The sequence below is a fragment of the Oculina patagonica genome, chromosome 5 (assembly GCF_052425735.1).
Source record: "Oculina patagonica isolate OP01 chromosome 5, crgOcupat, whole genome shotgun sequence".
NCBI classification, from domain to species: Eukaryota; Metazoa; Cnidaria; class Anthozoa; order Scleractinia; family Oculinidae; genus Oculina; species Oculina patagonica.
Window position 1 is genome coordinate 16,704,557 of NC_135762.1, and position 26,760 is coordinate 16,731,316.

At 39.5% G+C, this 26,760-nt stretch overlaps 2 protein-coding genes across 2 annotated transcripts in view; one reads left to right on the forward strand and one right to left on the reverse strand.

The window, feature by feature from the left end:
- The window catches only part of LOC144653016 (dynein axonemal heavy chain 3-like), a 75,872-nt gene that overhangs the window by 4,516 nt on the left and 44,596 nt on the right, over positions 1-26,760 (reverse strand). Inside the window, exons 50-92 of the mRNA XM_078512911.1 lie at positions 23,280-23,418; positions 22,433-22,623; positions 22,117-22,212; positions 21,260-21,451; positions 20,739-20,872; positions 20,033-20,195; positions 19,272-19,394; positions 19,011-19,070; positions 17,991-18,149; positions 17,197-17,265; positions 16,506-16,706; positions 15,672-15,827; positions 15,327-15,422; positions 14,741-14,845; positions 14,218-14,351; positions 13,703-13,820; positions 13,572-13,625; positions 13,354-13,440; positions 12,876-12,926; positions 12,385-12,450; positions 11,532-11,750; positions 11,349-11,453; positions 10,855-10,959; positions 10,275-10,348; positions 9,977-10,063; positions 9,669-9,840; positions 9,065-9,190; positions 8,519-8,696; positions 8,075-8,151; positions 7,106-7,192; positions 6,823-6,913; positions 5,660-5,772; positions 5,371-5,508; positions 4,552-4,649; positions 3,666-3,768; positions 3,405-3,464; positions 3,142-3,234; positions 2,825-2,923; positions 2,025-2,086; positions 1,282-1,342; positions 1,059-1,118; positions 855-947; positions 291-363 (exon numbers count right to left, since the gene is read on the reverse strand). Coding sequence (XP_078369037.1) covers positions 291-363; positions 855-947; positions 1,059-1,118; positions 1,282-1,342; positions 2,025-2,086; positions 2,825-2,923; positions 3,142-3,234; positions 3,405-3,464; positions 3,666-3,768; positions 4,552-4,649; positions 5,371-5,508; positions 5,660-5,772; positions 6,823-6,913; positions 7,106-7,192; positions 8,075-8,151; positions 8,519-8,696; positions 9,065-9,190; positions 9,669-9,840; positions 9,977-10,063; positions 10,275-10,348; positions 10,855-10,959; positions 11,349-11,453; positions 11,532-11,750; positions 12,385-12,450; positions 12,876-12,926; positions 13,354-13,440; positions 13,572-13,625; positions 13,703-13,820; positions 14,218-14,351; positions 14,741-14,845; positions 15,327-15,422; positions 15,672-15,827; positions 16,506-16,706; positions 17,197-17,265; positions 17,991-18,149; positions 19,011-19,070; positions 19,272-19,394; positions 20,033-20,195; positions 20,739-20,872; positions 21,260-21,451; positions 22,117-22,212; positions 22,433-22,623; positions 23,280-23,418 — 4,768 coding nt within the window. The remainder of the gene's footprint in view (positions 1-290; positions 364-854; positions 948-1,058; positions 1,119-1,281; positions 1,343-2,024; positions 2,087-2,824; positions 2,924-3,141; positions 3,235-3,404; positions 3,465-3,665; positions 3,769-4,551; positions 4,650-5,370; positions 5,509-5,659; positions 5,773-6,822; positions 6,914-7,105; positions 7,193-8,074; positions 8,152-8,518; positions 8,697-9,064; positions 9,191-9,668; positions 9,841-9,976; positions 10,064-10,274; positions 10,349-10,854; positions 10,960-11,348; positions 11,454-11,531; positions 11,751-12,384; positions 12,451-12,875; positions 12,927-13,353; positions 13,441-13,571; positions 13,626-13,702; positions 13,821-14,217; positions 14,352-14,740; positions 14,846-15,326; positions 15,423-15,671; positions 15,828-16,505; positions 16,707-17,196; positions 17,266-17,990; positions 18,150-19,010; positions 19,071-19,271; positions 19,395-20,032; positions 20,196-20,738; positions 20,873-21,259; positions 21,452-22,116; positions 22,213-22,432; positions 22,624-23,279; positions 23,419-26,760) is intronic.
- LOC144653024 (uncharacterized) lies at positions 24,454-26,752 on the forward strand. The gene has a single exon (XM_078512930.1). The coding sequence runs from the start codon at positions 24,668-24,670 to the stop codon at positions 25,991-25,993; it is 1,326 nt and encodes a 441-aa protein (XP_078369056.1). The 5' UTR covers positions 24,454-24,667; the 3' UTR covers positions 25,994-26,752.

A 26,760-nucleotide genomic window follows, 5' to 3' on the forward strand; every position in this document is an offset into this window, starting at 1 on the left:
CATTGGTTTGCCCCAGGATGGGGGGGGGGGGGGGGGGGTTTTGGGGGTTTTTTTTTTGGGTTTTGAAAAACCCCCCGGGGACAAGGGAAACCAGTTAATTTTGTTTTCCAAGAATCTCGGGAACCAAAATTAACTGTTTCCCTCGGGACCAGTCACCAAGTGTTAAGTATGTAATAAATACGAGTTTTACACACATGTTCAATTTGGTGTATATCAAACTTATCTTTATATGAAAGGTTTTTTTATTCTACCACGCCAGATTCGACCAGCAATATTAGTAACGCACTAACCTGTGAGAAAAGATTGGGTAAAGTAGAATCCCGAGATCCAAAACACATTGGGAGAACCTTCGTCAATCCATGTCTGAACAACAAAAACACAAAAAAATCCAGCTTTATATTAACTTACTACATGGAAGGTTAATACAGAATTTAAAATTTCGCTTTTTACTTTTAAAGCAATACATGAGATAGCTCCGGCAGGACTTTATCTGTAAAGTTGTTTATCGTAAAACAGCATCAAAGAATAAGCTAAGATCTGATGAAAGCTTTATGTTGGATTTTCCATGCGTTATATTGCTATCAACTCTGGGAACTAAAGCTTTTATGTCAGCCGCGCCAAAACTCTGGAACAGTTTGCCCAAGAAAATCAGTCACATCCAATCTTTGTCAGTTTTGAAACGTACAGTTAAGACACACCTTTTAAGACGCGCTTAAATTTGTGGTCTATTGATTGTGGTCTAAGTTTGTACATTTGTTATCAACCTTAAGCGCATTTGATCATTTTTTTATGAAGTTTGCGCTACATAAATTTTAATTATTACTATTTTTTAATTATTATAGTGAGAACATTACCTTGAAAAATCTGAGGCGCGCAACAAGATCAGCTACATAACTACCCAGCGGCTTCAATGACGGGTAAGATTTGGCCGCCCACATACTGGGAACCTGTGCACGAAATACAATATAAGGAAGTGATAAAATAACTTCTTAGAATTGTCTCTTTTTGTCGCCAGAAAGTTTGCAATGATGTCCATTTTGTTAACAAGTTAAGCTTACCCTGCCTACCATCATGCTTCCAAACACGTCCTCGAGTTCTGAAGACATTACCACCAGACCCTGGATAAGAAAGAAAATACGAGTAAAAATAATTTTACAGTCTACTTACCCAGCACAAGTACAATTAGCAGACTACACGACGGTCTCTTGTAGGAAAAATGCGAAAAAAGGGACCACCGCGTTTGTGACTCCCTATGCAATCAGATACGATGATTCTTCTCACCTTTATGGCTTTCTGAATATTTCGAAGACTCGATCGAACAACACCTGTCAGACGATTAAATCTGTGAAAAAATGAAGATCGAGGGAGTCAATAATTACGGAGTGCAATCAACAAAATGTTAAGGCAATCATTGCTACCAACATGACAGGTAGGACACGGTGAGAATAACTTTTCTAAACCTCGGATCAGATCCTCTAATGGATGTTTTGGTAACCAAAAAACTCTGTGCTAAAAACTAACAAAGCGCCACTTCACTTGTAAGAGCAACGATTATCTTATCTGATATTGGGTGATGGTGTCCTTTGCTACTTTCACTACTTGTTGTTTGTCTTCGCGCAGGGCTGGCCGTTTAATTCCAAATTATCAAAGGTTTTTTCTTTAATAACCCACTGAAGCAGAATTGGCAGTAACAATGTATTCACCTGGATTGGCACTCCTTGGCAACGGATTAGTATTGTAAGAAAAACTAGATACTTATCACGACTTGGAAGTATCAGCATGGTAATGGCGGATGGCACAAAAAATTCAGGTATCTAGTTACCCCTATTTTAACCGTAGGTTCAATTAAGAATGTCGACTTTTCACGATCGTATACCGGTTTCACTAGGAACGACTTGGAGGCACTTGGGCACATCAACGACTCGGCCACTGCGCCTCCACGTCTCGATCTCCAAAAGTGAAAGTGCTATGTCTGCGCGTTAACAAAGATAACGACTTTGCAACTAGTGGTTGTTAAGAGTTACCTTATGAGTTCTTGAAGTAGCACAGTGTTCATGGATTCTTCATACAGTACTGGGTACTTTTTCTGTAGGAGAAACAGGAATTATTGCATTAAAGAAAGTTTGGTCCTGTGAGGGACAAAACTTAACACGGTGAGAAACGGTCAACATACATCGATTCTCTGAACTGAAGGGCTGCAGCGAGTTGTGATTTAGTAATCAAAGCTTAAACAGCGCCTGGCGCTTGGACACGCTATGTTAGGCGATATTGGTACATACATACCGGACTTAGCATTTAGTAGTTTTATTTTTATTGTACATAGTTACTGAAAAGTCCTGTCATGTGGGGTATTGACTATTAAAGTTCGTATCTTAACTTATCTTACTTCAAATCGAACAAGACATGAAATACCAGGAACATATTAATCCTTCAGTAAAAAAAAAGCTATTCGGAGAGAAAACCCTGTTCTTCCCGGCAAGAGTAAAGCCTATCTCCTGTATAATTCCCCTGTAACTCAGTGGTAAAGCGTCCGACTTGTGTGAGGAAGGTCACGGGTTCCACGCTAGTTAGGCGAATTCCTTGAGTAACTGACAAATTCACATTTTTTTTTTCTCATTTGTAATACAAATACCGGTACCATCATTTCTTTTCAAAAAATAAATACAGCGAAGAAGCAGTAGTGCACGGGTGGCCTTGAAAATACTGGACAAGATTGAAATGAAGGTGTACCTCACTGAATGGAAAATGCACCTTCATTTTTCATGATCCTCTAACCTTATCACCTTGCAGATCCCACGTTTAGTAAAGGAAAAAAATCACTAACCTGAACCATTTCGGTATCAAAGGGCGGTGGAATCTTTGACAGGATATCGGACGCCAAATCCTTGAGCACATCTTGGGATGACTTGCCTCCACTTGACGTCTACGATACGAAAAAGATACGCGACATGTAAGTTTTACTAAGACCGTCTTTTTTTTTTTCCCCCCTTTTGGGTTTTTCCTCTCTTTTTATATTCCTTTAGTGTGACAAGTCAATTTTCACTCCTCTGTTTTCAATTCTAAAGCAATCTTCTTCATGTTGTTTCCTGACTGACTTAACGGGGGGGGGGGGGGGGGGGGGAGTATAAGTCCGTGTCTTACCTGTCTGGGTAGTGTAAGTAGAATCCCGTCAAAGAGCTGTTGAGTTTCACGCTGGTTCTTTGTTATGTCAGCGTTCTCATGCAAACCAAACACCTGTCAGTAAAACACAAATAGGATCAGCGAATTCTATTTCAGGGTTCCATATACATGCTGTGTATAACTGCTGGGAGAGTTTAAACTGATCATATATAAAGGAAATTCCCAGTTTTTAACAAAGAAAAACAGTCATGAACACAATTGACACAAAATATACGATATATTACCTCGGGATCTGGAGTAAGAGGCAGACTGCGGATGTACTCCAAATAACTCTCGTATGGACCCTGCGTGCAGAATAACAAACATGAACTACTTTACTTCAAAACAAACAACCTACCAAGTTCCAGGTTTACGAATAGTATCGAGCTTAAACGACGAACTTTTAATGTTAGGTTTGCTGTGACCTGGGCATGTTTTGTGAGCTTTTAAAAATCCTGTTAAAGAATAATAACACTGATGTTCACTAGAGTAAATGTTTTACAAACCTCCGGAGGTGCAAAGTACGCCCCACTGCTGGAAAACTTGTAATGTTCATCTTCAGTGACCTCACGGCAGTAAAATATGGACAGAATACTCAAAATGAGACGCCTGATGAATAAAAAAATACAACAATTCAGACGTAAGTAACGCTTTTGCTATACCGTATTTCAAATTGCTTCGAAATTATAAGTTCACGAGTTTGATTGTAATGAAAATGACCATGAGACACAACTACAAAAGGTTTTCCAGCAAGACCCGTTTTGAAATAGAGGTAAATCGGGAATGTATTGTTGATGACCAACAACTATAAACTGTTTTATGTACAATTTCCGATTTTACACTCAAATGAAAATAAAAGGTCCACACGGATATCTCGTGGATTGCATACAGCTTTCCACGAACCTGAATGAGGAGGCAAATTGTTAATTTGTGCAGTTGACATACAGTAGAACCCTGATTTCCCGAATTTCCAGGGGAAACGAAAATTGCTTCGAGAAATCGGTGGGATCAAGAAATTAGGGGTAAAATTACAGAGAAGTACTATCCAGGCATAACTAATCGATGATCAATGACATCAATTGGTAATCAATGAGTAATCGATGGGTAATCAGTTGATTAGTCATTGATTATTGGCGATGATCAATGAGTAATATACAAGGGAAATGAAAATTGCTTCGAGAAATCGTGGGTCTCGAGAAACTGAGGGTTTGCGAAATCGAGGTTCTACTGCATAAGATTACAGCATGGAAGCGAACTGACCATCCCTTCATCATCCTAATATGCTCTATCTTTCAGACATTTTTACGTCTGAAAAAACACGTACTGTTACTTAGCAACACCGCTGAAGCTGTAATGCGCGCGCTGAGTCTCGCAGAGGAATTCAACATGTACCTATCTCTCTCATCAGTGACTCGTCCTCCATAGTTACACTGTCCAGTGAGGTATGTCAAGGCATCCAGTGGAACGTGTTCATAATCATTCAGGAACATCTGCAAAGTGCACCGTAACACTTTGGTACAGTAATTTTAAGATACAAACAGGCAGAAGATTTACACAACTATGGGAGGCGCAGTGGCCTTATGGTTAGCGCGCTGGAACCTGGTTGAGTGGTCCGGTTTCGAGCCCTGGCCAGAGCATTGCGTTGTGTTCTTGGGCAAGACATGTTTCTGTCATAGTGCCTTTTTCCACCCAGGTGTATAAATGGGTTCCGGCGAATTTGAGGCAGTGTGTTACACTACAAACGATGGACTACAGTCCATCCAGGGGAGAGTAGAAAAACTCCTAGTCGCTGATGCTACGGAAACCGAGATACGCTCCGGCCTGATCGGCCGCAGACTTAACCTTTTTTACTTTATACCTTTATAGCCTGCGAGCAGGCTCTCTATTCGGGGGCAACGTAAATCTCTTTCTTCAAGAGCGCCGAAGGCACGATGCCGCGAGTGCCGGCACTCTCGAAGAAAGAGATTTACGTTGCCCCCGAATAGAGAGCCTGCTCGCAGGCTAATACCTTTACAAAACTATAAGTAATTACGAACGACTGCCTTGACAAGCGTTCAGGATGTGAAAAGTATAGCTGCAAATTGTTCGTGTCGCTTGCTCAAACTCTTAATGCCGATCAAAATGAATTCCCCATCAGAGTTTTGGTTTGCAGATACGTAATTATGAAGATGTTTTGCTGTTAAATCTTTAGAGCTAAGTCTATAATCTCACCTGTTGTTGACGCACGCTTATTCTGAGGTCAGACTCGTTAAACTCGTACGGAATGTTCCAGCCCAGTGGACCAAATTTACGTCTCTCTTGAACAAGAGCGTGAAAGAAACACAAGCTGAACAGCAGTTTCTTCCAAACCTGCAAGGATTACACAAAGATAGAGTGCTTCTAAGTAATCGCCTCTTTGAAAATACTCGCTTGCAAAGACAACAATAGCATGTGCTGTATTATCCAAGCGAAGTAAAAGAATACCTACTCAGTAACATCACCTGTGTTCAGTTTATCTTACCTTCGTTTTATTGCAGCCGTTAAAGAACGTAGGATCGGATATGGGATCGCTGTGATAGGACCGTAACAAATTGGCTCTCAGCCCCATCGGTGGCTCATTGGTCATTTTCACTCCTGCGAGTAAACAAAAAACTTCGGGTGATGCAAATAGAAGATAGATGAAATTTAGCATCAGACAGCAATTCCCCCAGAGTGCAGGTCTTTCCATACGTTTGTGTTTACAACGATAGCACGCCACAGAAAACGTCAAGCATTTACACAGAAGAGCTTTCCGATTTTTTTCTAACTATCACAGGGGCCCATTTACTCTTCGACCGAACATGTCAATGGACTTCTTTTGGCTGAGAGCGCTTTACAGTACAGTCGAAGCTCTCGTAACGGATACTCTCGTAAGCGCACAGCTCTATTTTAAGCCGTCTTGTTTGAAACCCCGTTTTAACTCCCTAACAAACTCTGTATTTTTACATTCTCGTAAGCGGACATTCCGATAAGCGGCCGCGGACACTTTCAGGGATTACGACTTCCAATTTTCCTTTGATTTTAAGCTCCCGTAAGTGCATGGACACCCCAAACAAAATCCTATTAACAACCTCTGTATCTTGTTTTTATTAATTAACTTCACATCGCCGTTCGTCACAATGATTTTACAGTAATTACAGTACCATATTTCTGTGTTTGTTTTGTCGTCATCCACGTCCGTCCGGTTATTGTTAGCTGGGCAAGCTCCCGTAAGCGACCGTTCATCCCTTGCAACTCTGGTGGCCGCTTACGAGAACCATTCTCGTAAGCGGCCAGCTCCAGTTACGGACACTTTTTTTCGCGTCCCGAGGGTGTCCGCTTACGAGAGCTTCGACTGTATGTCACAAAATTGCACAGATCATTCGCATTAAATAAGGGTCGCCCGCATCTCGTGCTCATTCTTCCCTAGAACTTGGCTATTCCAGTGTTTGACAGGCTCTGAGAAAATAACAAAGCTTTACTACAATCTGTAATTTCACTTGCGAAGGGAAGTTAGTTTTTGTTTCATTGATGTGGACAAGAAATAGATGTTGTGCAAATCGAGACCAATAGTTTGTTCTGTTGTTCTCTCGAAGGTTGGTGAGCCACTCGTGCGAGAGCTGCAAGCCGACCCATCGAGAAACCAAGCAAGCCTTCGTGACTTACCATTCTGTAAGATGGACACAGGAAATCTTTCCGTGGGATAACTTGTTAGCCATAATCTAAAATTCTTGTGCGTCTTCTCCGGCACAATGACCTAAACAGAAAAGAGTACCGGTAATATCAAAGGCTCCGGAAATGTCTTCACTCAGAGACAACGAAATCTTACAGATGGACTTATTCCTGTCTTGCTGCCAGTTAAATGTCTAAGGCGTATTCACTGCCAACTCACTGGTTGCAACATTCTTATTTTAAGACAGAGCTAAAAGATGTTGCCAAACCTACTCACCTCTTCACATATCTTTTCAAGGATGGGCATCCACGATGTTGCAAGATGACAATTCTGTAGGACAACCCAGTCACCCACAGCAATAGCCTACAGAGAAAACACGATACTCAATAACCTTTAACATCTTGGGAAAAGAAGTAAAGAATTTCATTTTGTCTCTCTAATCTGTCTAATATCAGTCCTTTTCTACCGCATTTATCAGTTTAACAGAGAAAACACCAGGCGTCAGTGATGCGAGCACGAGACTACAAACTTTCGAGTTCTTCTAAAATTTCTTTAGAATTTGCTAACAAAATACGTGAACATGTAAACACAAAGTACGCTTACTGCTTCTTCATACACTTGTAAAATTTTACTCTCCACGTGTTTTTAGCAAGGATACTATGATTGCAGGGCTTATGTAGGGAGCTGTAGTATTTATCACCCCGAACACGAGAAGATAAGTAAAATATGTACGCCCTTTCACGTTACACACGGCCATTTTACATTTTAGTAAGAACCCCGCCTTACGACCACTTTGATGTAATGTATATGAAATGATTCATATATGAACTGCGGATGAAGAGAGTGATAAATGATCGTCGCAGTGAATTTCCTTTAAGAATGGAATAAAGAAGCCGAAAAAAAAAAAAAAAAAAAAAATTCAGGGCTTCAACGGGCGACCACTTTGTTAGTTATGTCCCGTTTTTGAACCGAAGGATTCCCCAGTCCTTGTTGATTGTTCCTTAGCCCACAAATAACAAAACTTGTACCAACCGCCAAGGTCAGTTGTAAGATCATTGGTCAAATTTGCAAATTTCACTACATTATATGACTGACAGAAGTAACTAAAAAATTTGATGAGATGTGAGTTCCTTATAGGGATCGTATGCATATGTGGATTGAAAATCCTAACTGCAACTCATAAGCACGAGGCCGTTACAATCTATGTTAGACAAACCAAGAACTGTTACGCAGAAATATTCTCACTTGATTGATCATCTTTGCTGCAATGGGTCCTTGGCCTTGACCCAGTGAAATGGTCTGAAAATGAGATCTGGTCACACCTAATATAAGAAAAAATTTAAAAAAAAGGAAAATTGTTGTGAAACTGAAACAAAGCTAGAGGGAAATAAAACGTTAGCTGGAAAACTGGAATGAAGAAAAGAAGAAGGTTTTCAGAAAAGAATAAGTTTTGAGTTTTCACCGATCTAAAAATGACTAAATGCTCTCAAGGTTATTAAATCTCTTTCAAAATAGTGATGAATTGTTTAATCCATCGTTAGCACCAGTGAGTATGGTAAGTCTATCTGATTTAACGGAATTTTTTCAATAGCTGCAGCTTAAAAAGACGAACAAAACAAATTCGTTCGTGTTAGAACTGTAGAGGAACATAGTACAGTAAGCACGGACTGTAAGGTTTAAAAACCATACCTATGTCCTCCGCAAACTTGACTAAGCTAGCCATAGGATCTGCTCCAGGCGATAAAACAAATATCAACGGCACACAGCAGTCAGAGTCCTCATAACACTTGGACAGATCAAATGTGGGAGGCTCAATGTACGTTGGATTCATGTAGAAAGTGATAAAGTCACGCACACCAAGTGTGACCTGTAGAGGGAAAGAATGAGAACTTGCGTGACTTGGAAGGGCAAACGGTGCCCCTTTAACATTTTATTTTAGATAACCTAATATCAATAACGTTGTCACATAAAAAAAGAAAGAAATTTAATATCTTTAATCCTTTTTAAAAGCTTGCATCATTTACGGGCAATCCATGTTACATGTACAGAATATTACTAACGTAATAACTGCTTTGAGAATTATTGCACGGCCGAGAATATAGGCTGTTTGCCTAATTTATTCCTATTTGATTTTTTTTTTTTATTTCTATGACGTTATTGCAACAAGGCGTAAAACTATAAAAAAGCAAAACAGTAAGATGTAGTTAAATATTTCCGTTGCTTTTAATTCTTCACCTTATCTGGCCTCAGACATCTCAAAACAATCAGATGCTGAAGCTTGTTGAGTTCATCTTCCCATGGCTCAGGAAGTTGTTCTGTTTGTGGACTGGCAGAGTCATAATATGCTTTCCACTCGGACAGCTGAAGAATGAACGTAAAGCATTAACACCACTTAACTAAACCTTACATAAAGGGTTTTTATACAGAGGAGGAAGTGAAAAGCTTCTGTTAAAAATCAACTGACAGCTTATAAATATGGTAAACGAACGGAATATTGGATTTATCACTGTGGTATGCAAATAGAGAGGGAGCAAGTCGCTCTTGAAATAGTGGGAGTCTTGAACATCAATGACTCACTGGTGAGAGGTGTGGGCAGGCTCAATAGAAATGAAGTCCTTTTATTGGTTGGGCCTAAATGGCCACTAGGTTTTGCCAGAGATAACACAGTTATTAAATCGCATTGATTAATAATGAACATATTTTGTTATATAATACACGCACATTTGTTTTAATTATATTTCATACCAAGCTCGTTAGGAAGCTGCACAACAAAATATAATTAAAATTCTCTATTCTTGGAATCACGAAGGCGAAACAGTACACAGATTCCAAAACTCACGTGTTCAGTAAAATGCTGCAAGATTCCCTTGAACGACGGTAACGCTGAACAACGAACCATCTCAGCCCAGGACTTATCGGTCAGCCAGTCCGAGGCGGGGTTTGGGAACTTGTTCTCAAGTGCCACTCCACCCGTCAACAAAAATCGCCATTCCTGCTCATCGATTTTACCGCTGCGAAAAAAGCAAGAAAATGAAACTGTGAGCGTCAAGAAGAACTGAACCATAAAATGGACAGTCTAACGAGAATTCTTTCTCTCGTTCCTTGGATCTTTGACTAAGAATAGAAACAAGCTAAACAGCCTCGTACCTTCCCTTTAGAATACCAATACACAACAAAAATGAGAACAGCAGCTTGTCCTTCTCGAACAGTGATCGGCAAACGTTTCGATAGATACTGCAAAACAAAACAACGAACATAGAAATAATTAGTGAGATACGGAAAATAATTGAATTGACGTTGTAAGCTGAGGATATAATCGGGGTTATATGCAGAAAAGACAAGTCACATTACAGAAGAGAAACTAACATGAGTGACATGCGGCAGCCTTAGTAAATACTGTAATTATAATTAAATATCGAGTCTTCTAAGTAATATGTCGCCTCACCTGTATGTAAAATGGTCATTTAGGTTTAAGATCCTTCTTGTTAGGTCTGCAGACGGTTCACTATTCACAATGGACTACAAAGAGAGAACATATGCTTAGGAGAAAAGAAAGGCATGGGTCGATGCTGCGTCTTCTATTAAAGGTTTCAGAACAAACTACACTCGAACTGTTCACCTAATGAAACCTCCGTTAGGTGAACAGCTCCCGCGCACGCGGACACTGAATAACTGTCCCAGGCACGTACGAACACTACTTTTTTTTAGCTTTCCCGTGATAAGAAGGCATACTTTCTCTTTCTTTGTTTCTGCTTTCTTTTCTGTAGTTAATTTAACTTTAACCTCGAAAAAAGCCAGTCTTTTCCCTTTGCCCTATTTCCATTACATAGTTACTTAGTTACTGATCAGGTTGTTTCAACAACGACACCACAGGTCATTGGATATACGCTCGGGTATGGACGGTATGAGCAGGCAGAACACTTTCTCGACATTTTACTATCAATTAAGACAATTGAATTGTATCCGTTTGTTACCATTCTAAAGGAGAGAAACTCAAAAAGCTAATTTAAGGACACTACACAAACCTGCAGGTAAAGGTTAATAAACCAGGTGAGTGAGTACTGATACATGGGCTCAATGTTGGCCAGGTCAGATATGGTAAAAAACAGGATACTGGAGTGTTGAGCCACCTGATAATAAACAGTATTTAGGCGATATCAGACCAGTGCAACAGTGTGACAAGTTGCAAGATAAACATTGGCACGAGCATTACTTTGCATCCGTTCTCAGTTATTAAAATGGGACTAGTTTTAAATAAATGCTTATTTTTACGATTCCATTTCACCTACATTTGCTAAAAACCAAGAAAAAGAGTATAATAATACGGTTTATGTTGATTAACTTGATTTTGCCACTTAAATCCCTTGGCTAGCTTCCTGGAAACTAATTTGTTTACAAAACCGAAAGGAATTGTTTATAACTTGACTATCCAAAAGTCTTCTTTGAGTGGCAACAGCAGTGTTGCTTCGTATATAAGCAAAGTTTTGTTTGAGTTAACATTGAAAAATCCTGTACTTACCGGTTTGTAGCCTCCCCGAGTTTTATCAATTTCCTCTTCAGTCTTTGTGGCGATTTCCTGTTTGACAGAAATTTCCTCCGACAGCTTCTTGCTGGATGATAACACCTACCGATACAAACAAACTCTTCTTAGCTCAATTCTTGAGTTACACCTGAATAAATTTAATAGTCAGTGACCCGTTACCTCAATCGCTGTCTCGTCTTCCAGAATATTCCCTTCACTGGTAGACAGAACTTCCAGAATCTTATCCTCGATCTCTTTTAACTGTTTCTTGTTTTTGGCGCTTTCTATTATAAGCTCATTCTTTTTCTCCTCCAACTCGGGTTTTTCCTTTGCAGCTACAATGCCCAGTAACTGGTCCTCCAGGCCAAGGGGTGTGATCATAAAGTTCAACAGGGTCACCTGAGATACAAACAAAGGATTAACGGGCAGGCACGGTGGTGTGATGGTTAGTGGACCCGACTCCAGATCGAGCCGTCCGGGTCCGAGTCCTGACAGGGTTATTGCGTTGTGTTCTTGGGCAAGACGCTTTACTCTCACAGCGTCTCTCTCCACCCAGGTGTATAAATGGGTACCGGCGAATTTAATGCTGGGGGGGGGGGGGGGGACACTGCGATGGACTAGCATCCCATGCAGTGAAGAGTAGAAATACTCCTACTCAATTAATAGTACCAAAACCGGAATAAGCTCCCGACTGATGGGTCGATCGCAGACTTTGCCTTTATCTTACTTTTTTATAAGGGTAACTGAGGGTAATTTTGAATCCAAGGTTACCTTATTGGAACGCCAGCTAGTAGTCAGTAGTGATAAGAAACAAAATAACAAAAAACACTTTTCTTACTGGAGACTTTCAACCACATGTAACTGACATTCACTTTCTTGTTTTCTCTGCTAATTAAGAAACTGAACGAGTCGAAAAAGGAAGGTGGCAAACATGCTCTTTGTTTTGGATGCTGTAGGTGCTCTCAGAACAAAAGTTAAAAGAAATAAAAGGCCAATAGTAAGATGAAATGATAATTCGCATTCCTTATCTTACCTTGACGGAGACCTCGGGAAGATAATGCGGGTTTCTCAGTTTTGTAGTGATGTAGAACCTGAAATCCTGCACAAGTAAATAAGTGCTTAAAATTATAACGAGCTAAACGAACAAACAAACGTTTCATCTCTTCGGACGCTGCACAGTCCTAATGCAGTCAAATCCACTTTAAAGGCGTCCAAGATTCCAAGCGAAAAATTCTGTGTTGACAACGTACAACTATAGAAATGTCAACAGTGTTTTTTATTCGCCGTTTGTTAGGGTACTTTGTTTCAACCAATCAGAAGCATTAATTAAATGAATCTCTGTATGGACATTTTTGGCTCGAACACCAGAGATCTCACCTTTTGGTTAAAGAACGTGAGACGCCCGAAAGAGAAAGATTAGTTTTCTTAGACGAATAACTACTAAGAGAAACAAACACAAATGACACAACAAAAACAATTTACAAGAACAATATTTTAGGAACATAAAACAGGGTAAATACTCACTCTGCTAAATTCCACGACATGATCACCCATCCGCAGATATTCAACTCCACCCTGAAAAGAATCACGAGTTATTTGTTATTTTTAATTAGAACTCGTATCAGTGATATACCGCGGTTGCTGTTGCTGTTGTTGGTTCCTATTATCGAGCATTTTATGTACACGCTTAAACAAAGTAGTACATATTACCACCATTACCTTACACCTTACAACAAAATTCAGTGAGGCTGTACTAGTCTACATAATACAGGTTTGAACTACTTTACAAAGGCACATCCTATTGAAAATTGGGACTTGAATAGACAAGTTTATTCGTTCCAAAAAAGAAAAGGAACAAATTATCTTACAAAGTAGGATCTAATTGATAAAGTTCAGTAACAGCGTACTTTAACGAGCTGACCAAGTGTCCACTGAAATAAAGAAAAATATTAGGCCAGGTAGGTCAAACAAGTCAATGAATAACAGAATTTCTTGAACCAACCTGCTTGAATGTCTGTTTTAATAAAATAGGCTCCAGTATTGGATCCAGTTCCTCTCCAACATTCTCCAAGAGGACAGGCGTCCCAAACTACATGCATGAAAAGAAAACACAATAAATAAAGGAGATAAAAAAAAATCGTTTCTCCAATCTGATATCAAACCGACCGGTTGTTTCACAAATTTCAACTGTTACCATCACAAAAATAATAAATCAGTCACCTGGATGGAGTTCTCCAAAGTTCGAACGTAGTTCTGATCTGACAATTTGATTACCTGGAACAAAACATCAAACAAAGATAAGTGATCTGTTTTATATAAAATTTCAAGCTCATTCACTATTATGTTCAAACCTGCAGTTTCTTGGGCTTCTCCATGTTTTTGATCCACTTGTTCGCTTGTCCCTGGGGGTCGATCATCAATGGCCACCGATGTGAATTTGTTACGATTATGGCGTTATCGAGCGAGAAACTGAAAGTGCACAAAAGGAAGGCAATTATGACTGGTAAATGTGAAGAGCGTTAGACAATCGAAAAAAATCCAGGGTTTCCGATGGGTTTTGAACTTATAACCGCCCGCACACCACTGAGCTACTGAAAACTGCTTCCGATTATGCTACAGTCTGGATACACCTGATTAACATCTTATTATTACTTGACCCAGTTTCACCTTTCTATAATTTTGTTTCTATCAAATACAATCTAGTTTTAAAATAGAAAAATGTCAAGGTAGTTTTATTAACTAGTAATACTGGTAAGCTGAGGAGGAGTAGAGATTGCAAAAAACGGATACTGTTGCCAGTTTATTGTGTACACTGTAGATGAGACAATTTATCATATCGTTCACTATCCTTCTGTAAGTATCTTACTTGTCGACCGGCAGTCCAGCAATATGCCAGGCTCGTGTTGACAAAGGATCACCAAGAGTTGCAGAGAGTGAAAAGTTATCTGACACTGGCACGTTTTTCTCTCGGCACAAGCTCCACCATTCCTTGATACATTCCTGAAAAGAACATCAATATTATCGTATTGGTAATCTCAATGATAAAGGTCAAGTAAGTTCACTTTAGGGAGCTTCAATCAAATATGAAAGCAGTTCTTCCAAACGTTAATGGGTGTAACTTTATGGAATAACGAAAAAAGCGATTTCTATATTTTTTTTTAGGAATTAAATTCTTAAGTAAAATAATCAGTTTTCTTTCTCCATAGAATCAAAGCAAGCGAGTTTCAGTTTTGTATTTCAAAAACTCTAAAGCAATCCAAGTTAGCGTTAATTAGTTTCTTTTCACATGAGCGAGCCCCTATGACAAACTGAATTGCAATTGTTTAAACTAAGTTAGCTTACACCCTTAATGTTATACTGTAACTGATGTGGTTAGGCCAGAAAATTACCAGTCTAAACTCCACAGTGAATGGTCCAAGATAAGCTACAATACCACCTGACAACAACACATCACCAACAATGTTATTGTAAGTCTCCCCAAGCTCATGTGCAACCTACAAACAATGAGATCAAAATTTAACTCCTTTGAAAATCGGGCAATCTAGATGTTTACACGGATGTTTCCGCTTGGCTTATGCTTAGTTAAAATGGAGGGGACGATAACACAAATGAGGAAACCCTGTACGGTAGTATGAGTATAGCTCCGATTAACAACAGAAGCGCGTCAGTTATTTTCTTTTCCTACATTCTACGAATCTTACAAGTACAAGTTTTCAAACTTAATTCGTGTGCCTCATATAATTACATGCATATCACATAAATCTTATCCCTAACGTTTAATTGTGTTAGTCAGCAACGGGAAGGAGTTTGGTCGGGGGATACAATTGACACGAAATTCCAAATTCGATTTCGTACTCGTAGTCAAATCTAAAGGTCGCTAATAACTAATTAACATCTAGAATCCAAAATCCGGCAGGTGCCGGTTTGAGCAAGTTAGAGTTCTTTCTGATGGGGTTCCTTGTACTTGGCACTGACCTGAGTCCATCTTGATCTTTCTCCTCCAAGTCCACTTATAAGTTTCTCAGCTCGCAAAAGCTTCTGGGAACACAAGGCGATATTTCGTTCCAGTTCCTGTGGAAGACAATATGTTAGATTTTATGTGTCTGATAGTTTGTTTTTATTTTATTATTTCCAAAAGTAAAAGGTAGCTCCAGCATTACGGAGAAGGAAATTACGTAAGTGAATAGCAGTAATCAGCCTTGTTTTGGACCTCTCAGTGCCGAGCTTGAATTGTTGCCTATAAGTTTTCATATTCTCATCACCCGTATTTTTTACAATGTATCAATATTGTAAGGAGAATTAAGGTGTGATCATTTTTACCCTCTTCTTGTTGACTTTTGATCTGTAGTCGTCGTTTAAGTTCTGCATTTTGTCCATCACTTCTTTGAGCTCTCCACGTTTTTCGTTCAGGTGCGACATCTGCTGAGCTAACAGAGACTCCGCCTCCAACAGACGTTTGCGTTTTGGAGCGACAAGCTGTGCACACAAAATAACTGCTGTCAATTCACACTCAAACCCCAGTTGTTAAAGCCTAAAAAGGAGGTTTCCGACCTATCATAAATTTTCCTATCATTACTTTCAGAGGGATGCAACTTTCGGGGATCACTACTTCGGTTAGCTAAAACGTGCATATAAAAGAGCTCTTTAAAACGGACACCAAAGGGATAGAAAAGAGTATCCTTATTATGGAGGTGTCCGTATTACGGAGGTAGAGTTTATATGAATTTTGGTATCTTTTAAACCAAGTGCACTGTCCGTAATTATCAAAAGGTACGTGTCCGTAAGGATAGTTTCGACTGTACCATATTGTGAGCCGATCCATCGTAAAATAATAAAAATGTTTATCATAAACTTCGAGGAAGGAATCAGGTTTTGATTTATACTTGGAAAAAAATCATATGACGAAGAACAGAGTAATGTATTGTCTTTTGGATAAGGTTCATCAAAACAAACATCAGATCAGTTCGGTACAGCTTGCTGTGTCTGTTATCCCATTGTTTCTTAACAAGTCAAGCTTTAGGTCGCTACGTTCGGAACGTCGTTACTGTCGGAGGATCGTCACTTTCAGGACTTTCTAACCACCATGGAATCTATCACTACTTTATAGGGGTCGTCACTTTCGGACCTTTACGACGTTTATAATACCACAGTTACCTTGGCCACTCTGTCGTAAACCTCGATAGCTCGTACCCAGGAACACAGACCCTCGCAGGCAGAGGACACGTTTTTAATGAGTGACGGGTGAAAGTCAGGGTTAGTGACGTACTTCTCTCGGATCTTACGGATTGTAGCAACAGGAATGTTCTCTTTATCAAATAATTTGAGGCTTTCGAGGAATTTTAAGTCACCAAGAACCTAGAAAAAATAATCAAAAAAGTTAAAAATAGCGTGAAACGTAGCTTTAAAGAGTTGCTCGCAAATATGGGCTAAACTCAAGGATACTTTTAAGTCTAACGAAACAAAAAAAAACGTTGTCAAATGACAGGTTATGTGCTCAAACGGTTAAAAAACGTTCAAGAAATTCTCATAAATTGAAGTTTTCTATAAAATCGTTAACTTTTTCGTACTTGATATGTGCTCTAAACCTATATTTTGCTCAAACTTGCTCATAAAGGCAAAACTTGCTCGAGGTTGCTAGAAACGCAAAAAGTTGCTCCAAACGCCACTGAAAAGTTGCTCAAAGGTTACCGAGCACAATCGGGACAGGACTTTTCCCCATTCACTGCCGGGTAAGTTCGTCGTCGTCTAAGACTTCGCTTTACCATGATGTACCAGCTGGTGACTTCTATGCTCTTACAAAGCAAACTAGATGGGTACAGTGTAAAATAATAATGAGTTAATGAACCTTTTTCGAAGACGCCCAATAGTCATCCACTGGCTTGCCATCAACCATTTTCTTCTCTGGCTTCACACCCTGCGAAGAAACACGAGGGGGGAAAAGACATCTGATGAGAAACCAAACGAACAGCAACTAAACAACCTAAATACTTTGTCTTGAAGAAACCCATATGGTCTTCAGCGCCGGTTTCCATCCGTAGAATGAAAAGACTACTGAGGAATATTGCTTATCCTGCATACCTTCCAGTTTACCCCTCAGTATATTTCTCCAGGTTGTTCAAATTGTCGTTACCCATTTATACCGTCACCCGGTTGGCGAGGTACATGTTGAAAATATAGTGCCCTTCTCAAGACACAATGCCAGCCGATCGACCAGGTTACGATGTCTAGATGTGAAGTTCGAGGGATAAGCTATTTGCCCACCACACTTATGTAACAATGTTGTTACGTAATGTTCTACCAATTTCAAACTTGGTTTATTCAGTGTATTAAAATCATGAAACTATTTGTGCTCACTAAATACGATATGACCGAATAACAGGCTGGCTATTCTACTTTCTACCTCTCGTTTAACGTGTCTCACTATCTGATCTTTCTAACTCTTGTGATCATCTTGGCCATGTTCTGTAAACTGTGGAATAAATTACAACAAGAGAGAGGTGCATCTATATAAATTGCGTTTTTGTCCAAACATATGTGACCATGCAAAAAATACGACAAACGAACACAAAACAAATGATTTTTAAGGAACAAAATTTGATCATTTGAAATCCCGTGTGTTATTTCCTATAACTGACTTACTTTCAAAATACATATAGCTTCCATAACCATGCGCACACCAGCGGGGGGACTGGTCATGGCTTTGACCAGTGAAATGTCCTGCTGCTTAAGGGTGTCCAACGCTGCTACGGCTGCATTTAATGCTGGCATGGCAACGGCTAACTGATCTTCACACTCATCCTAAATTGATTAGATGTAAACAAAATTGATCAACTTGGAAAGAACCTGAAAACCAGACTGCCAATGCTGTTCACTTGTTTGTTTTTTATTGGAAAATAACTCGAGCCTACGATGAAGTTAGAGATATACTAGTTATGCAACGCTTTCGAGTGGTATACTATGGAATATCCCACAAGTCACTTGTATTTTCTCGGTATACACACGAGCCTTTAGGCGAGGGTGTATGCCAAGAAAATACAAGTGAAAGTGGGATATTCCATAGTATACCACGAGAAAGTGTTATGTAACTATTTTATACCATGCCATAGAAAATACGCTTACTAAACTTCGTCGAGAATACAGTCGCAGCGCACTATGGGAAGGTTGGGTTGAATACCGTCGAATATACAACGGCTTTCCTGTATTCTGATTGGCTGTATTTTCTATGGCATGGTATAAATATTAATATACAGCAGTTGTGATTGATCAATAATAAAATAAACCAATAAAAAACTTGGCATTGATAATAAAAGTTGTCAGTTACTTGTGAAAAACATGATTCGCGGCTAGTCTGATACAGCGTTTCATCCAGGCCAAGGGGATCTTCAGAGACGTTTCAACTTCTATAGTCAAGTTAACTCGACATTTTTGTGCGATCGGGAATCCTTATGCGATATAACGCGAGATTGCTGACGTCATTTTTGTTTCCGAACGGGATTTTGAGCGCCATGCTGGATTTGGATTATTTACCTGCCAAAGAAGGTAAATAATCCTCACGTTCTAATGTATTCCCATCACCTTAGAAATACTGTTCTACAAAATCAAGCCGTTTTTGGTTCCCTTTAATATAGTATGACTCCAGATTCTAGTTAGTCTTTTTACCTTGATAGCTTGTGCTTCTTGAGCTGCAGTGTTGGCTGCGGCTTCATCAGCTTGTACCACCTGCATTTAACATCATCAAATTAGTGAAATTACCCTGGAAAATTATTATCATGCTGTCAATTTTTAGCCATATTGCATTCTGCACTATCCTTTGAGTCTCTGAGTTTTGTATTTTGATGCTGTTTCTGTGGTCTACGAGCCGTTGCGTTACCACTTTTGCAGTGACTATCCGTTAATACATAGTGTAGTGCTGTAGTTTACCTGTTTCTTGTCCTCTACCTCCACTGTCTCATCAGCTATGATTTTTATCAGCTGCTCTGTTTCTTTACTGGTCTCTATCAACTCCGGCTGCAGCTCCTTTAACTCTTGCTGCATGATTGACACCTGTCAATTTACAACAGCCATCAATTAGATTAGGATTTTGATGGCTCACCAGATAAGGATTTTTGATGGCTCGCCGCCTGGTTAGCTCAGTTGGTAGAGCGCCTGACTGCTGTGCGGGAGGTCGTGGGTTCGAACCCCAGACCGGACCAACACTCAGGGTCTTAAAATAACTGAGGAGAATGTGCTGCCTTTGTAATTACATCTGCAAATGGTTAGACATTCTAGTCTTCTCGGAAAAGGACGATAAACCGTAGGTCCCGTCTCCTGTATCTTCAGTCTTATAACAAGGGACGTTAAAGAACCCACACACTATTCGCAAAGAGTAGGGCACGAAGTTCCCGGTTTGTGGTCTGGCCTTTGTGTAGTAAATTACAGTATGTGTACATCGCATTTGATCATTATATATGAAAAATGAGCTATATAAATTGATTATCATTATAAGGGAGGATTATTCAAGAGTTTACAGAGACGCTTAGCTACAAAGAAGAACAAGCTAAGAAAAGAATGTTGGTTCAATGTGAATCAAACCAATCTTGTCTCACCCAAGATAGGAATCACTCTCCAAATGTATGTCGTTAGAGGGGCAAAAAGACCAAGACCGTTATTTCACCTTCTGTGTTACACATAATTTTATTCACCTGCGACGATGCAAAGTCTAGTTTCTCCAGGCCTTTGAGATATCTTGTTTTCAGAGTCAGTATCTGAAATCGCTTTTTACCAAGCAGTGACTTGAACGTCTTTATGAGCTCCAGATATGACGTGGGAGTGACGTAATTACGCCGACGAAGCACAGCGTAATACCTGAAAAAAAATAGCAGGTTTTACTCAGATCGTGATTCATTTCCTACTGATGTTTAATTTTAGTAACAACTGTATGTAATACTCAGATATGCAGTAGTGCTGTAAAGGTCCCCCAGGACAGTATTTAATGCGATCATTGTTCATCACCACTGGGCTACAAAGTAATAAAAGTTACTGTATGGTATTTCCAGCAGCCTTTGTTTGTTTGTTTTTTTTGCCTTGTTTCAATTAAAAAATTCCAAGCGTTCCGCCACTATTGAAAACCACACTTCAGCTTTGATTGTTACTTTGGCAACTTGAAACGCTTTTAAATAACCCATCTTATCCAAAGTGTGAGGTCTAAGACTTTACTCAAGTTGTCTAGAAACTCAAAAGATGAGGCCGTCGTGGTACTAATCAATCGTTCTAAGTTAAAATGTAAACTTAGTCGAGGCTCACTCCTGCCTATAAACCGTCAAATTTGTGGTAAATTGTAAAAGATGACTCCAAACAGCTTGCAAAACCAGACTTAGTGCCAAATTGTTGGAATGAGTGAGTGTTTACCTCTCTGATATTCCTCGCACACTCTGATGAAAGTGTTTACACAGTGAAACACATTCTCCTCTAACTTCACGGGACATTTCAACGTCGTCTAAGAACTTATTGGCTACCATCTCCAAGGCGTCTTCTGGCCAGGCCTGAAGAACAAAACGAAAGCATTAATGTAAAAGAAGTCACACAACAGTACAAAAGTCGATTGTCGAAAACGTATGGAATAGTTCGAGGATGTCTGCTGCCCTTGTGATCTATGCAAGCCATTATAAATACATGCGTGTAGAGGCAAAATCATGGGGCCAACTTGACAAAATTCAGGGAGCTAACTGCGGCTATTTTACAGTCTTTCAAACAGCTATCTTTGGCTGGAAGTATTCAATTTTTGGGTTAAATATCGGCCTCGGGCCGTACTCAAGACCTCCGGTACAGTTTTTTCCTATACGGACCTCCCGGCCGGCAAATAGCATATATATATCCCACTACAGAGACCGTGTACTTTTTGTATGTTCTTTACTAACAAGGAGTCTAACCTGAAACCAGTCGATAGTACAGCAGTTGATGAGTGATGGAAACATTCTTAGTCTGTTCCTGAAGGCGTCTCCTATAGGACTCATACATAACACCACATGCAAGTTACGGCGAACACGCTCAATGAAGAAGTTATACATGGCTAATGGACTGGAATCCACCTTCAGGTTTCTCTCTTGAACAATGTTTTGCATCTGGTTAGAAAAGAGAACAAAACAACAGCTAAGACGATGCGCAATCTTCATAGGACTAGTTTTAAAGTATTACTTTTGACTTATAAGACAGCTGACGCGAAGTATTTCCTTATGTTGTTGAAATTGAATGAGGAAAAAATGACATTGATGCGGTCAAATTAAAAGCAAATAGATTCAGCTCTACTAAGTGCAGAGGCATCAGAACTTAACATTTATTTTAACTATCAGCGTATTGTCACGTAGCTTAGCAGAAACTTTGGTTCCTTCAGGTGTATTATTTTCAAAAAATAAGGGCCAAGAACTGAAACGAAATTATTTAATTTCTGACAATTATTAAAGATACATGAATGGGAACGAACTAGTCAGAAATAAATATTCTGACTGCAATATTCCGTCGTAGTACAAGCTCTTAGCCTTAGGATACAGATTATGTTATTTAGGATACATTCTGCGTCAGGTAACTGACAGACTCAACCTTAATAAACATTTCGCACTAAATGTCTCGTGTAAGTGAAGTCAGAATTAAAACCACGAATAAAGACATACATTTTCCAGAATTTTACGATCAAAATCTAAGATCTAAAGTAAGATGGAGTTTTTACTGCAACATGTTAAAAAAAACCGCAGCTGTAAAAAAAAAAAAAAAAAAAAAAAAAGACATTTACCTGCTCTGTGATTTCAGCTTTTTCGTCTGACTCATAAATGTTTGGTACATCACCCGTGTTCAGAATCATGTTTATGTCCTCTAGGAACGCTTCATCCTTTCAAACGAGAAAATGATCTAAGTTGAAATATACAGTAAGCGTTTTTGTGCCACAAATTGACGATTGAAACACAGTGCAATCTGCTCACCACATCATTTTTTTTTTCTTTTATTAAGTTTTGATTTTCTTTCCAAGGCCCAGCTGTTCAAAGGCCAGGATTAAAAGTTAACCCAGATTTTATTTCTAGTGTCCATAAATCAGAAGCCTTAATGCTTACCTTAAGCTGATGATCACCAAACAAGAACACTGTAGACACTCCCTCGAAGCCTGCTTTCCGCAGCATCTTCTTCACATCTTCCCTCCAGTCCGTGAAGGTGTAGGTTTTGGTGATTTCAATTTGAAAGAGTTCATAATCTGACATGAAGGCCGCCAGCTTTGTAGCACTTGCACGACCTGACCCACCAATACCTAAACAAATACCATTAAAACAAGATTCACAAAGGATTACTACAACAAAAACCCGCCTTTACATGGTTGCTAGTTATGAAGAAAAAATATCTCTGACTTTTCATTGAACATTACAAAACGAGTCCGGCAAATGAAAAGTGGCCAACTAAAGCTTAAAATTTGTTGTTCTTTCTTTAGCATAAAACGACTTGTCTTCGCCAAACCATAACCGGTCGTTATCAACAACACTCATTATCAAAACCTGTCACAAGCTTAACTGAATAAAATTTCTTGACTTTGAGAAAAAAAATTTTTTCCCGACCAGAAAATAAATTCCCTGACCTTGAAAACAAAATGCCCTGACTTTTTTCCAGACCTATGACTATTTTGCTTTATGCAATAGAGATTCTAAAAACGTAATCAGCTGACGGTAGAAGATTACTAGAAATCTGTTTTGTTGTTTCGTTTTTTTTTTTTTTCTTTTTTGGGGGCCCCTGAAAGGAAGGCAGTAAGTGAGCTGCTCGACAATTTTGTGGAAAAAGAAAACGTTTCAACAAAACAATAATTTTGACATAAATTCTGATCGTCAAAACTTCCCAACTGCGAGCTAGTAGCTTAGGCTGTCGAGATATTAGAAACTACGTCCACCATATATATCAAAACTGAGTTGTACCTACCCACTAACAGCGCATGTCCATTGGGCTGACGGAGTACTCGACAGATTCTTGACACGTGCTCGATGGCAAATCTGAACAAAACCAGGTCCATAGGAGCTTTGCTCGACACGTTGTAATCGTCAAGAAATCCATCCATTATCTGGAAAAGGGAAGAGATAGAAGGGGTCAGTTGTAGTCTACATAAAATATATTAGCCCGCCCAGAATAGCTTGGTTACCTACGAGCTACTACTGTTTACTGTTTTAACTGGAGATCTGCTACACCAAAATGAGTAGCAAAAACGAGCAGAGATGCCAATAGACCTTTCCAGCATTCCATTTCAGTATGTACAAACAATATTGGGGTGGACATTTTCCTTCATCTTTTTGTATTTTTGTTCACCCTCAACCTCGACTCCCAACAACTTGCTACGAAACTGAGGGTTTTGTGAATCGTTATTTACAAGATTATGAGTAAAACGAATGGTATATACACACAATTTTACTATCGTAGAAATATCAATGTTGATATTTTAGCCGGAGAATAATTATTGGTATATTAAAACGATTCGATTCCTACAGTACTCGGGAGTAAACCAGCCAATCATATTTCATTTTGGCGTATAAGCGTAGGCTATAACAACAGCAAAAAGAGAACAAGACTTTCACGTAAAACAATTTATTTTTTTCTTTCGATTCCTGCTACAGTGTAAAAGCGCCAATCACTGTGGAATTTACTCTGAAGTTGAGACTCAACAAAAAGAAAAAAAAACACTCCTGGCCATTTTTCTGAGAAATGCACCTTCGCTTCGCGAAGAAAATAAGAAACTTTAAAACGTTTCACAACTTGCGCGTGCGGAATGGCGTCAACACTCTGTGCTATTAATAATGTTCATATGATTCACGAAACTAGTTAACATTTTTTTTATCACGAAAGGACTGCATTTCTGTCAATTATCTTTTTCCGAAGAGATAAAATGAAACACAGCGGCAGTAGAAACGATCTGTTGACAGGTACTTCTGGTGGCATGTAGTTTCTTTTCAAGCGCAAGTGTAACTTTTACTCTTTTTTATTAAAAACAAAAGACCTCAGCCCGGCAAAATTAAACACGAGCAAGACGACCTGACAGAGACCATTCAACATCTGGGCCTTTAAAAAAGTAAAAATAACCCGTGTGTGGCGTAGCAAACTGATTTCATGAGTGGTCTACTTCTGCCCTCACGGCAAGAGTCGCTGATTACGTTTGTATCTGATTTTAATAGTGCAATTAACACTAGCTGTGAGTAAGGGCAGGTAGGACCAGTTAGTCTCTCAGGTGGAACCATTAGGACCTGTTCCTAACTCTTTTCACAATCAGGAATCTCAATTCAGTTAATTTTGTTTAACCAAGGGTAGTTAAGATAAGACAAATGTTGAACAGACTGTCTCTGCACTTAGAATGTTGCACACAATTTTTATTTACAGTGCCTGGATTTCGACATCTCTGCAGCTGGAAAACTTGCAGAGTGCTTTTCACAACACTGCTTATTGTTGCTACGTTCCACGTGTTTTCACAACATCAATTTAAATTCACCGTCTCTGTGATTAGAATTTGGAGCAATACTGTTTATAAACAAAAGCGCTGTACCGATGTTATACAGCAAATGCGGAATGGAAAATGGCGACTGCGCCACGATCTTCGAACCGAAGATGAATTCCACAGAAGAGAACAAGACTTAAGAATTAGAAAGCTTCGGGGATTGCCGATAAGGTTACACAGAGAGGATATGCGTTGTGGAAACATGTATCCACTGGTTGCACCCGATTTTGGGGCAGCCATTCCCTCGCTGTGTGACCCTCTCAGCACGGCGCCATGTTGTAATCACGAGCTGGCTAGGTGTGGAACAGGACAAGAAAACTGTGCGTGTGAAAGATGCACGGATTTTAGAAACACGGTGGCTGCGGAGCTTAACAAATTCGTTACTTCTTCCAGCTGTGAGTTTAAAAACTTTACCAGCAAGCAAGCTTGCAAGTTGTTATCCGAAAGAGTTTCCAGTGTTCAGTTAATCGGTGATTCGTTAGTAAGGCATTTTCATAACGCACTGATGATTTTATTCACAGACGACAGAGAAACTGGCTGTCTTGTGAAAGATATCGACGAAACCCACAGAGGACTATGTTCAGGCGACATGCAATTTGTGGATGCAGGTAAAGCGACTTGTCATGGCAAAACCGCCCACAACACCTCCCAGCTACCAAAAGGGAAATTTTGCCAGGGGAAACAAGACTTTGAGTATTCTTTTCACGAATTTTATAGTATAGCACACGCCAAGTTGGCGCTTAGCAAGGTCCGGGAAAAACTTAACAAGACCAACTCAGTGATTGCTATTGGAGTTGGGCTCCACATGGGTCTAAATGCTAACAAAGTGTCCAGTGAATACCTTGAACCGATTTTACAGCTCAAAAAACAAGCGGCAAGCAAATGGCCGCTTATTGTGTGGCTCACCACACACGCGCATGGTAGCCTTAAACCGATTGCGTTTCTTGAATCTCAAGGCAATGAGAAAATCTCTCGCTTTAACAGAGACATGAGAGAGTTTCTAGAACCCGTTGGTGTTCCTGTATTTGACACTTTTAACTTAACTCTTGGAGTTCACAGTTATGATGGCACTCACTATGGGTTTGGAGTGAACATGATGAAGGCTCAGTTATTTATGAACTTTCTGGATGAGGCGTTTCAGCAAAAGGAATCTTAACCACTGAATGGCATAACTTCTCCTTATCTTTTGATAACAAATTCGTGTCAGTGTCCTAACCTATAACAAAACTTTTCTAAGGCGAAACATATAGAAAGTCTATGAAAAAACATTAGCGAGGACCGACCGGCCAAGCTGCACACACGCGTATATTTTAAAACGGAAAAAGCATTACAGCACATTTGAAACGTCTACTGTTCACCTGACCGCTTTTTGTATTTTTTTTATTGTTTCTACGCCTCTACAGGAGATAACTGCGCATGCATTATCATTTTTTACAGCAGTGCAGTAGACTGGATTCGATGATATTAAATACGACCGACACTGTTTTCGAAGATTTTAGTTTTTCCGTCCACGGGAAGACGGAAAGTTCTTGGCTTGAAAACCGTTTTCGAAATACCACCCTTTTTCATCGTTTACAGTCAATTCTCTCTTAACGGACACCTGTATAAGACGGACACCTGATGTTGGTCCTGTCCCTGCCGTCTTTCAGTTATTTTACTGTAACTAAACTCTCTATAAGACGGCCAGTTTGAGCCGGTCCCAACGATGTCCGTTTTAGAAAGAGTTGACTGTATACCGTTTGCATATGAAGACGGATACATGCATGGACGGAGTATTGATTGAACCCGATTAGCACAATAAATATTAAATAAAAAAATCCTAAATAACACTGTTCGTATGCAGTAAATACGCACGATCAGAAGACTGAAAAGTTCAACAGTTGATGACTCAGCTGTCATACTTAACAACAAGCACGCAAAAAT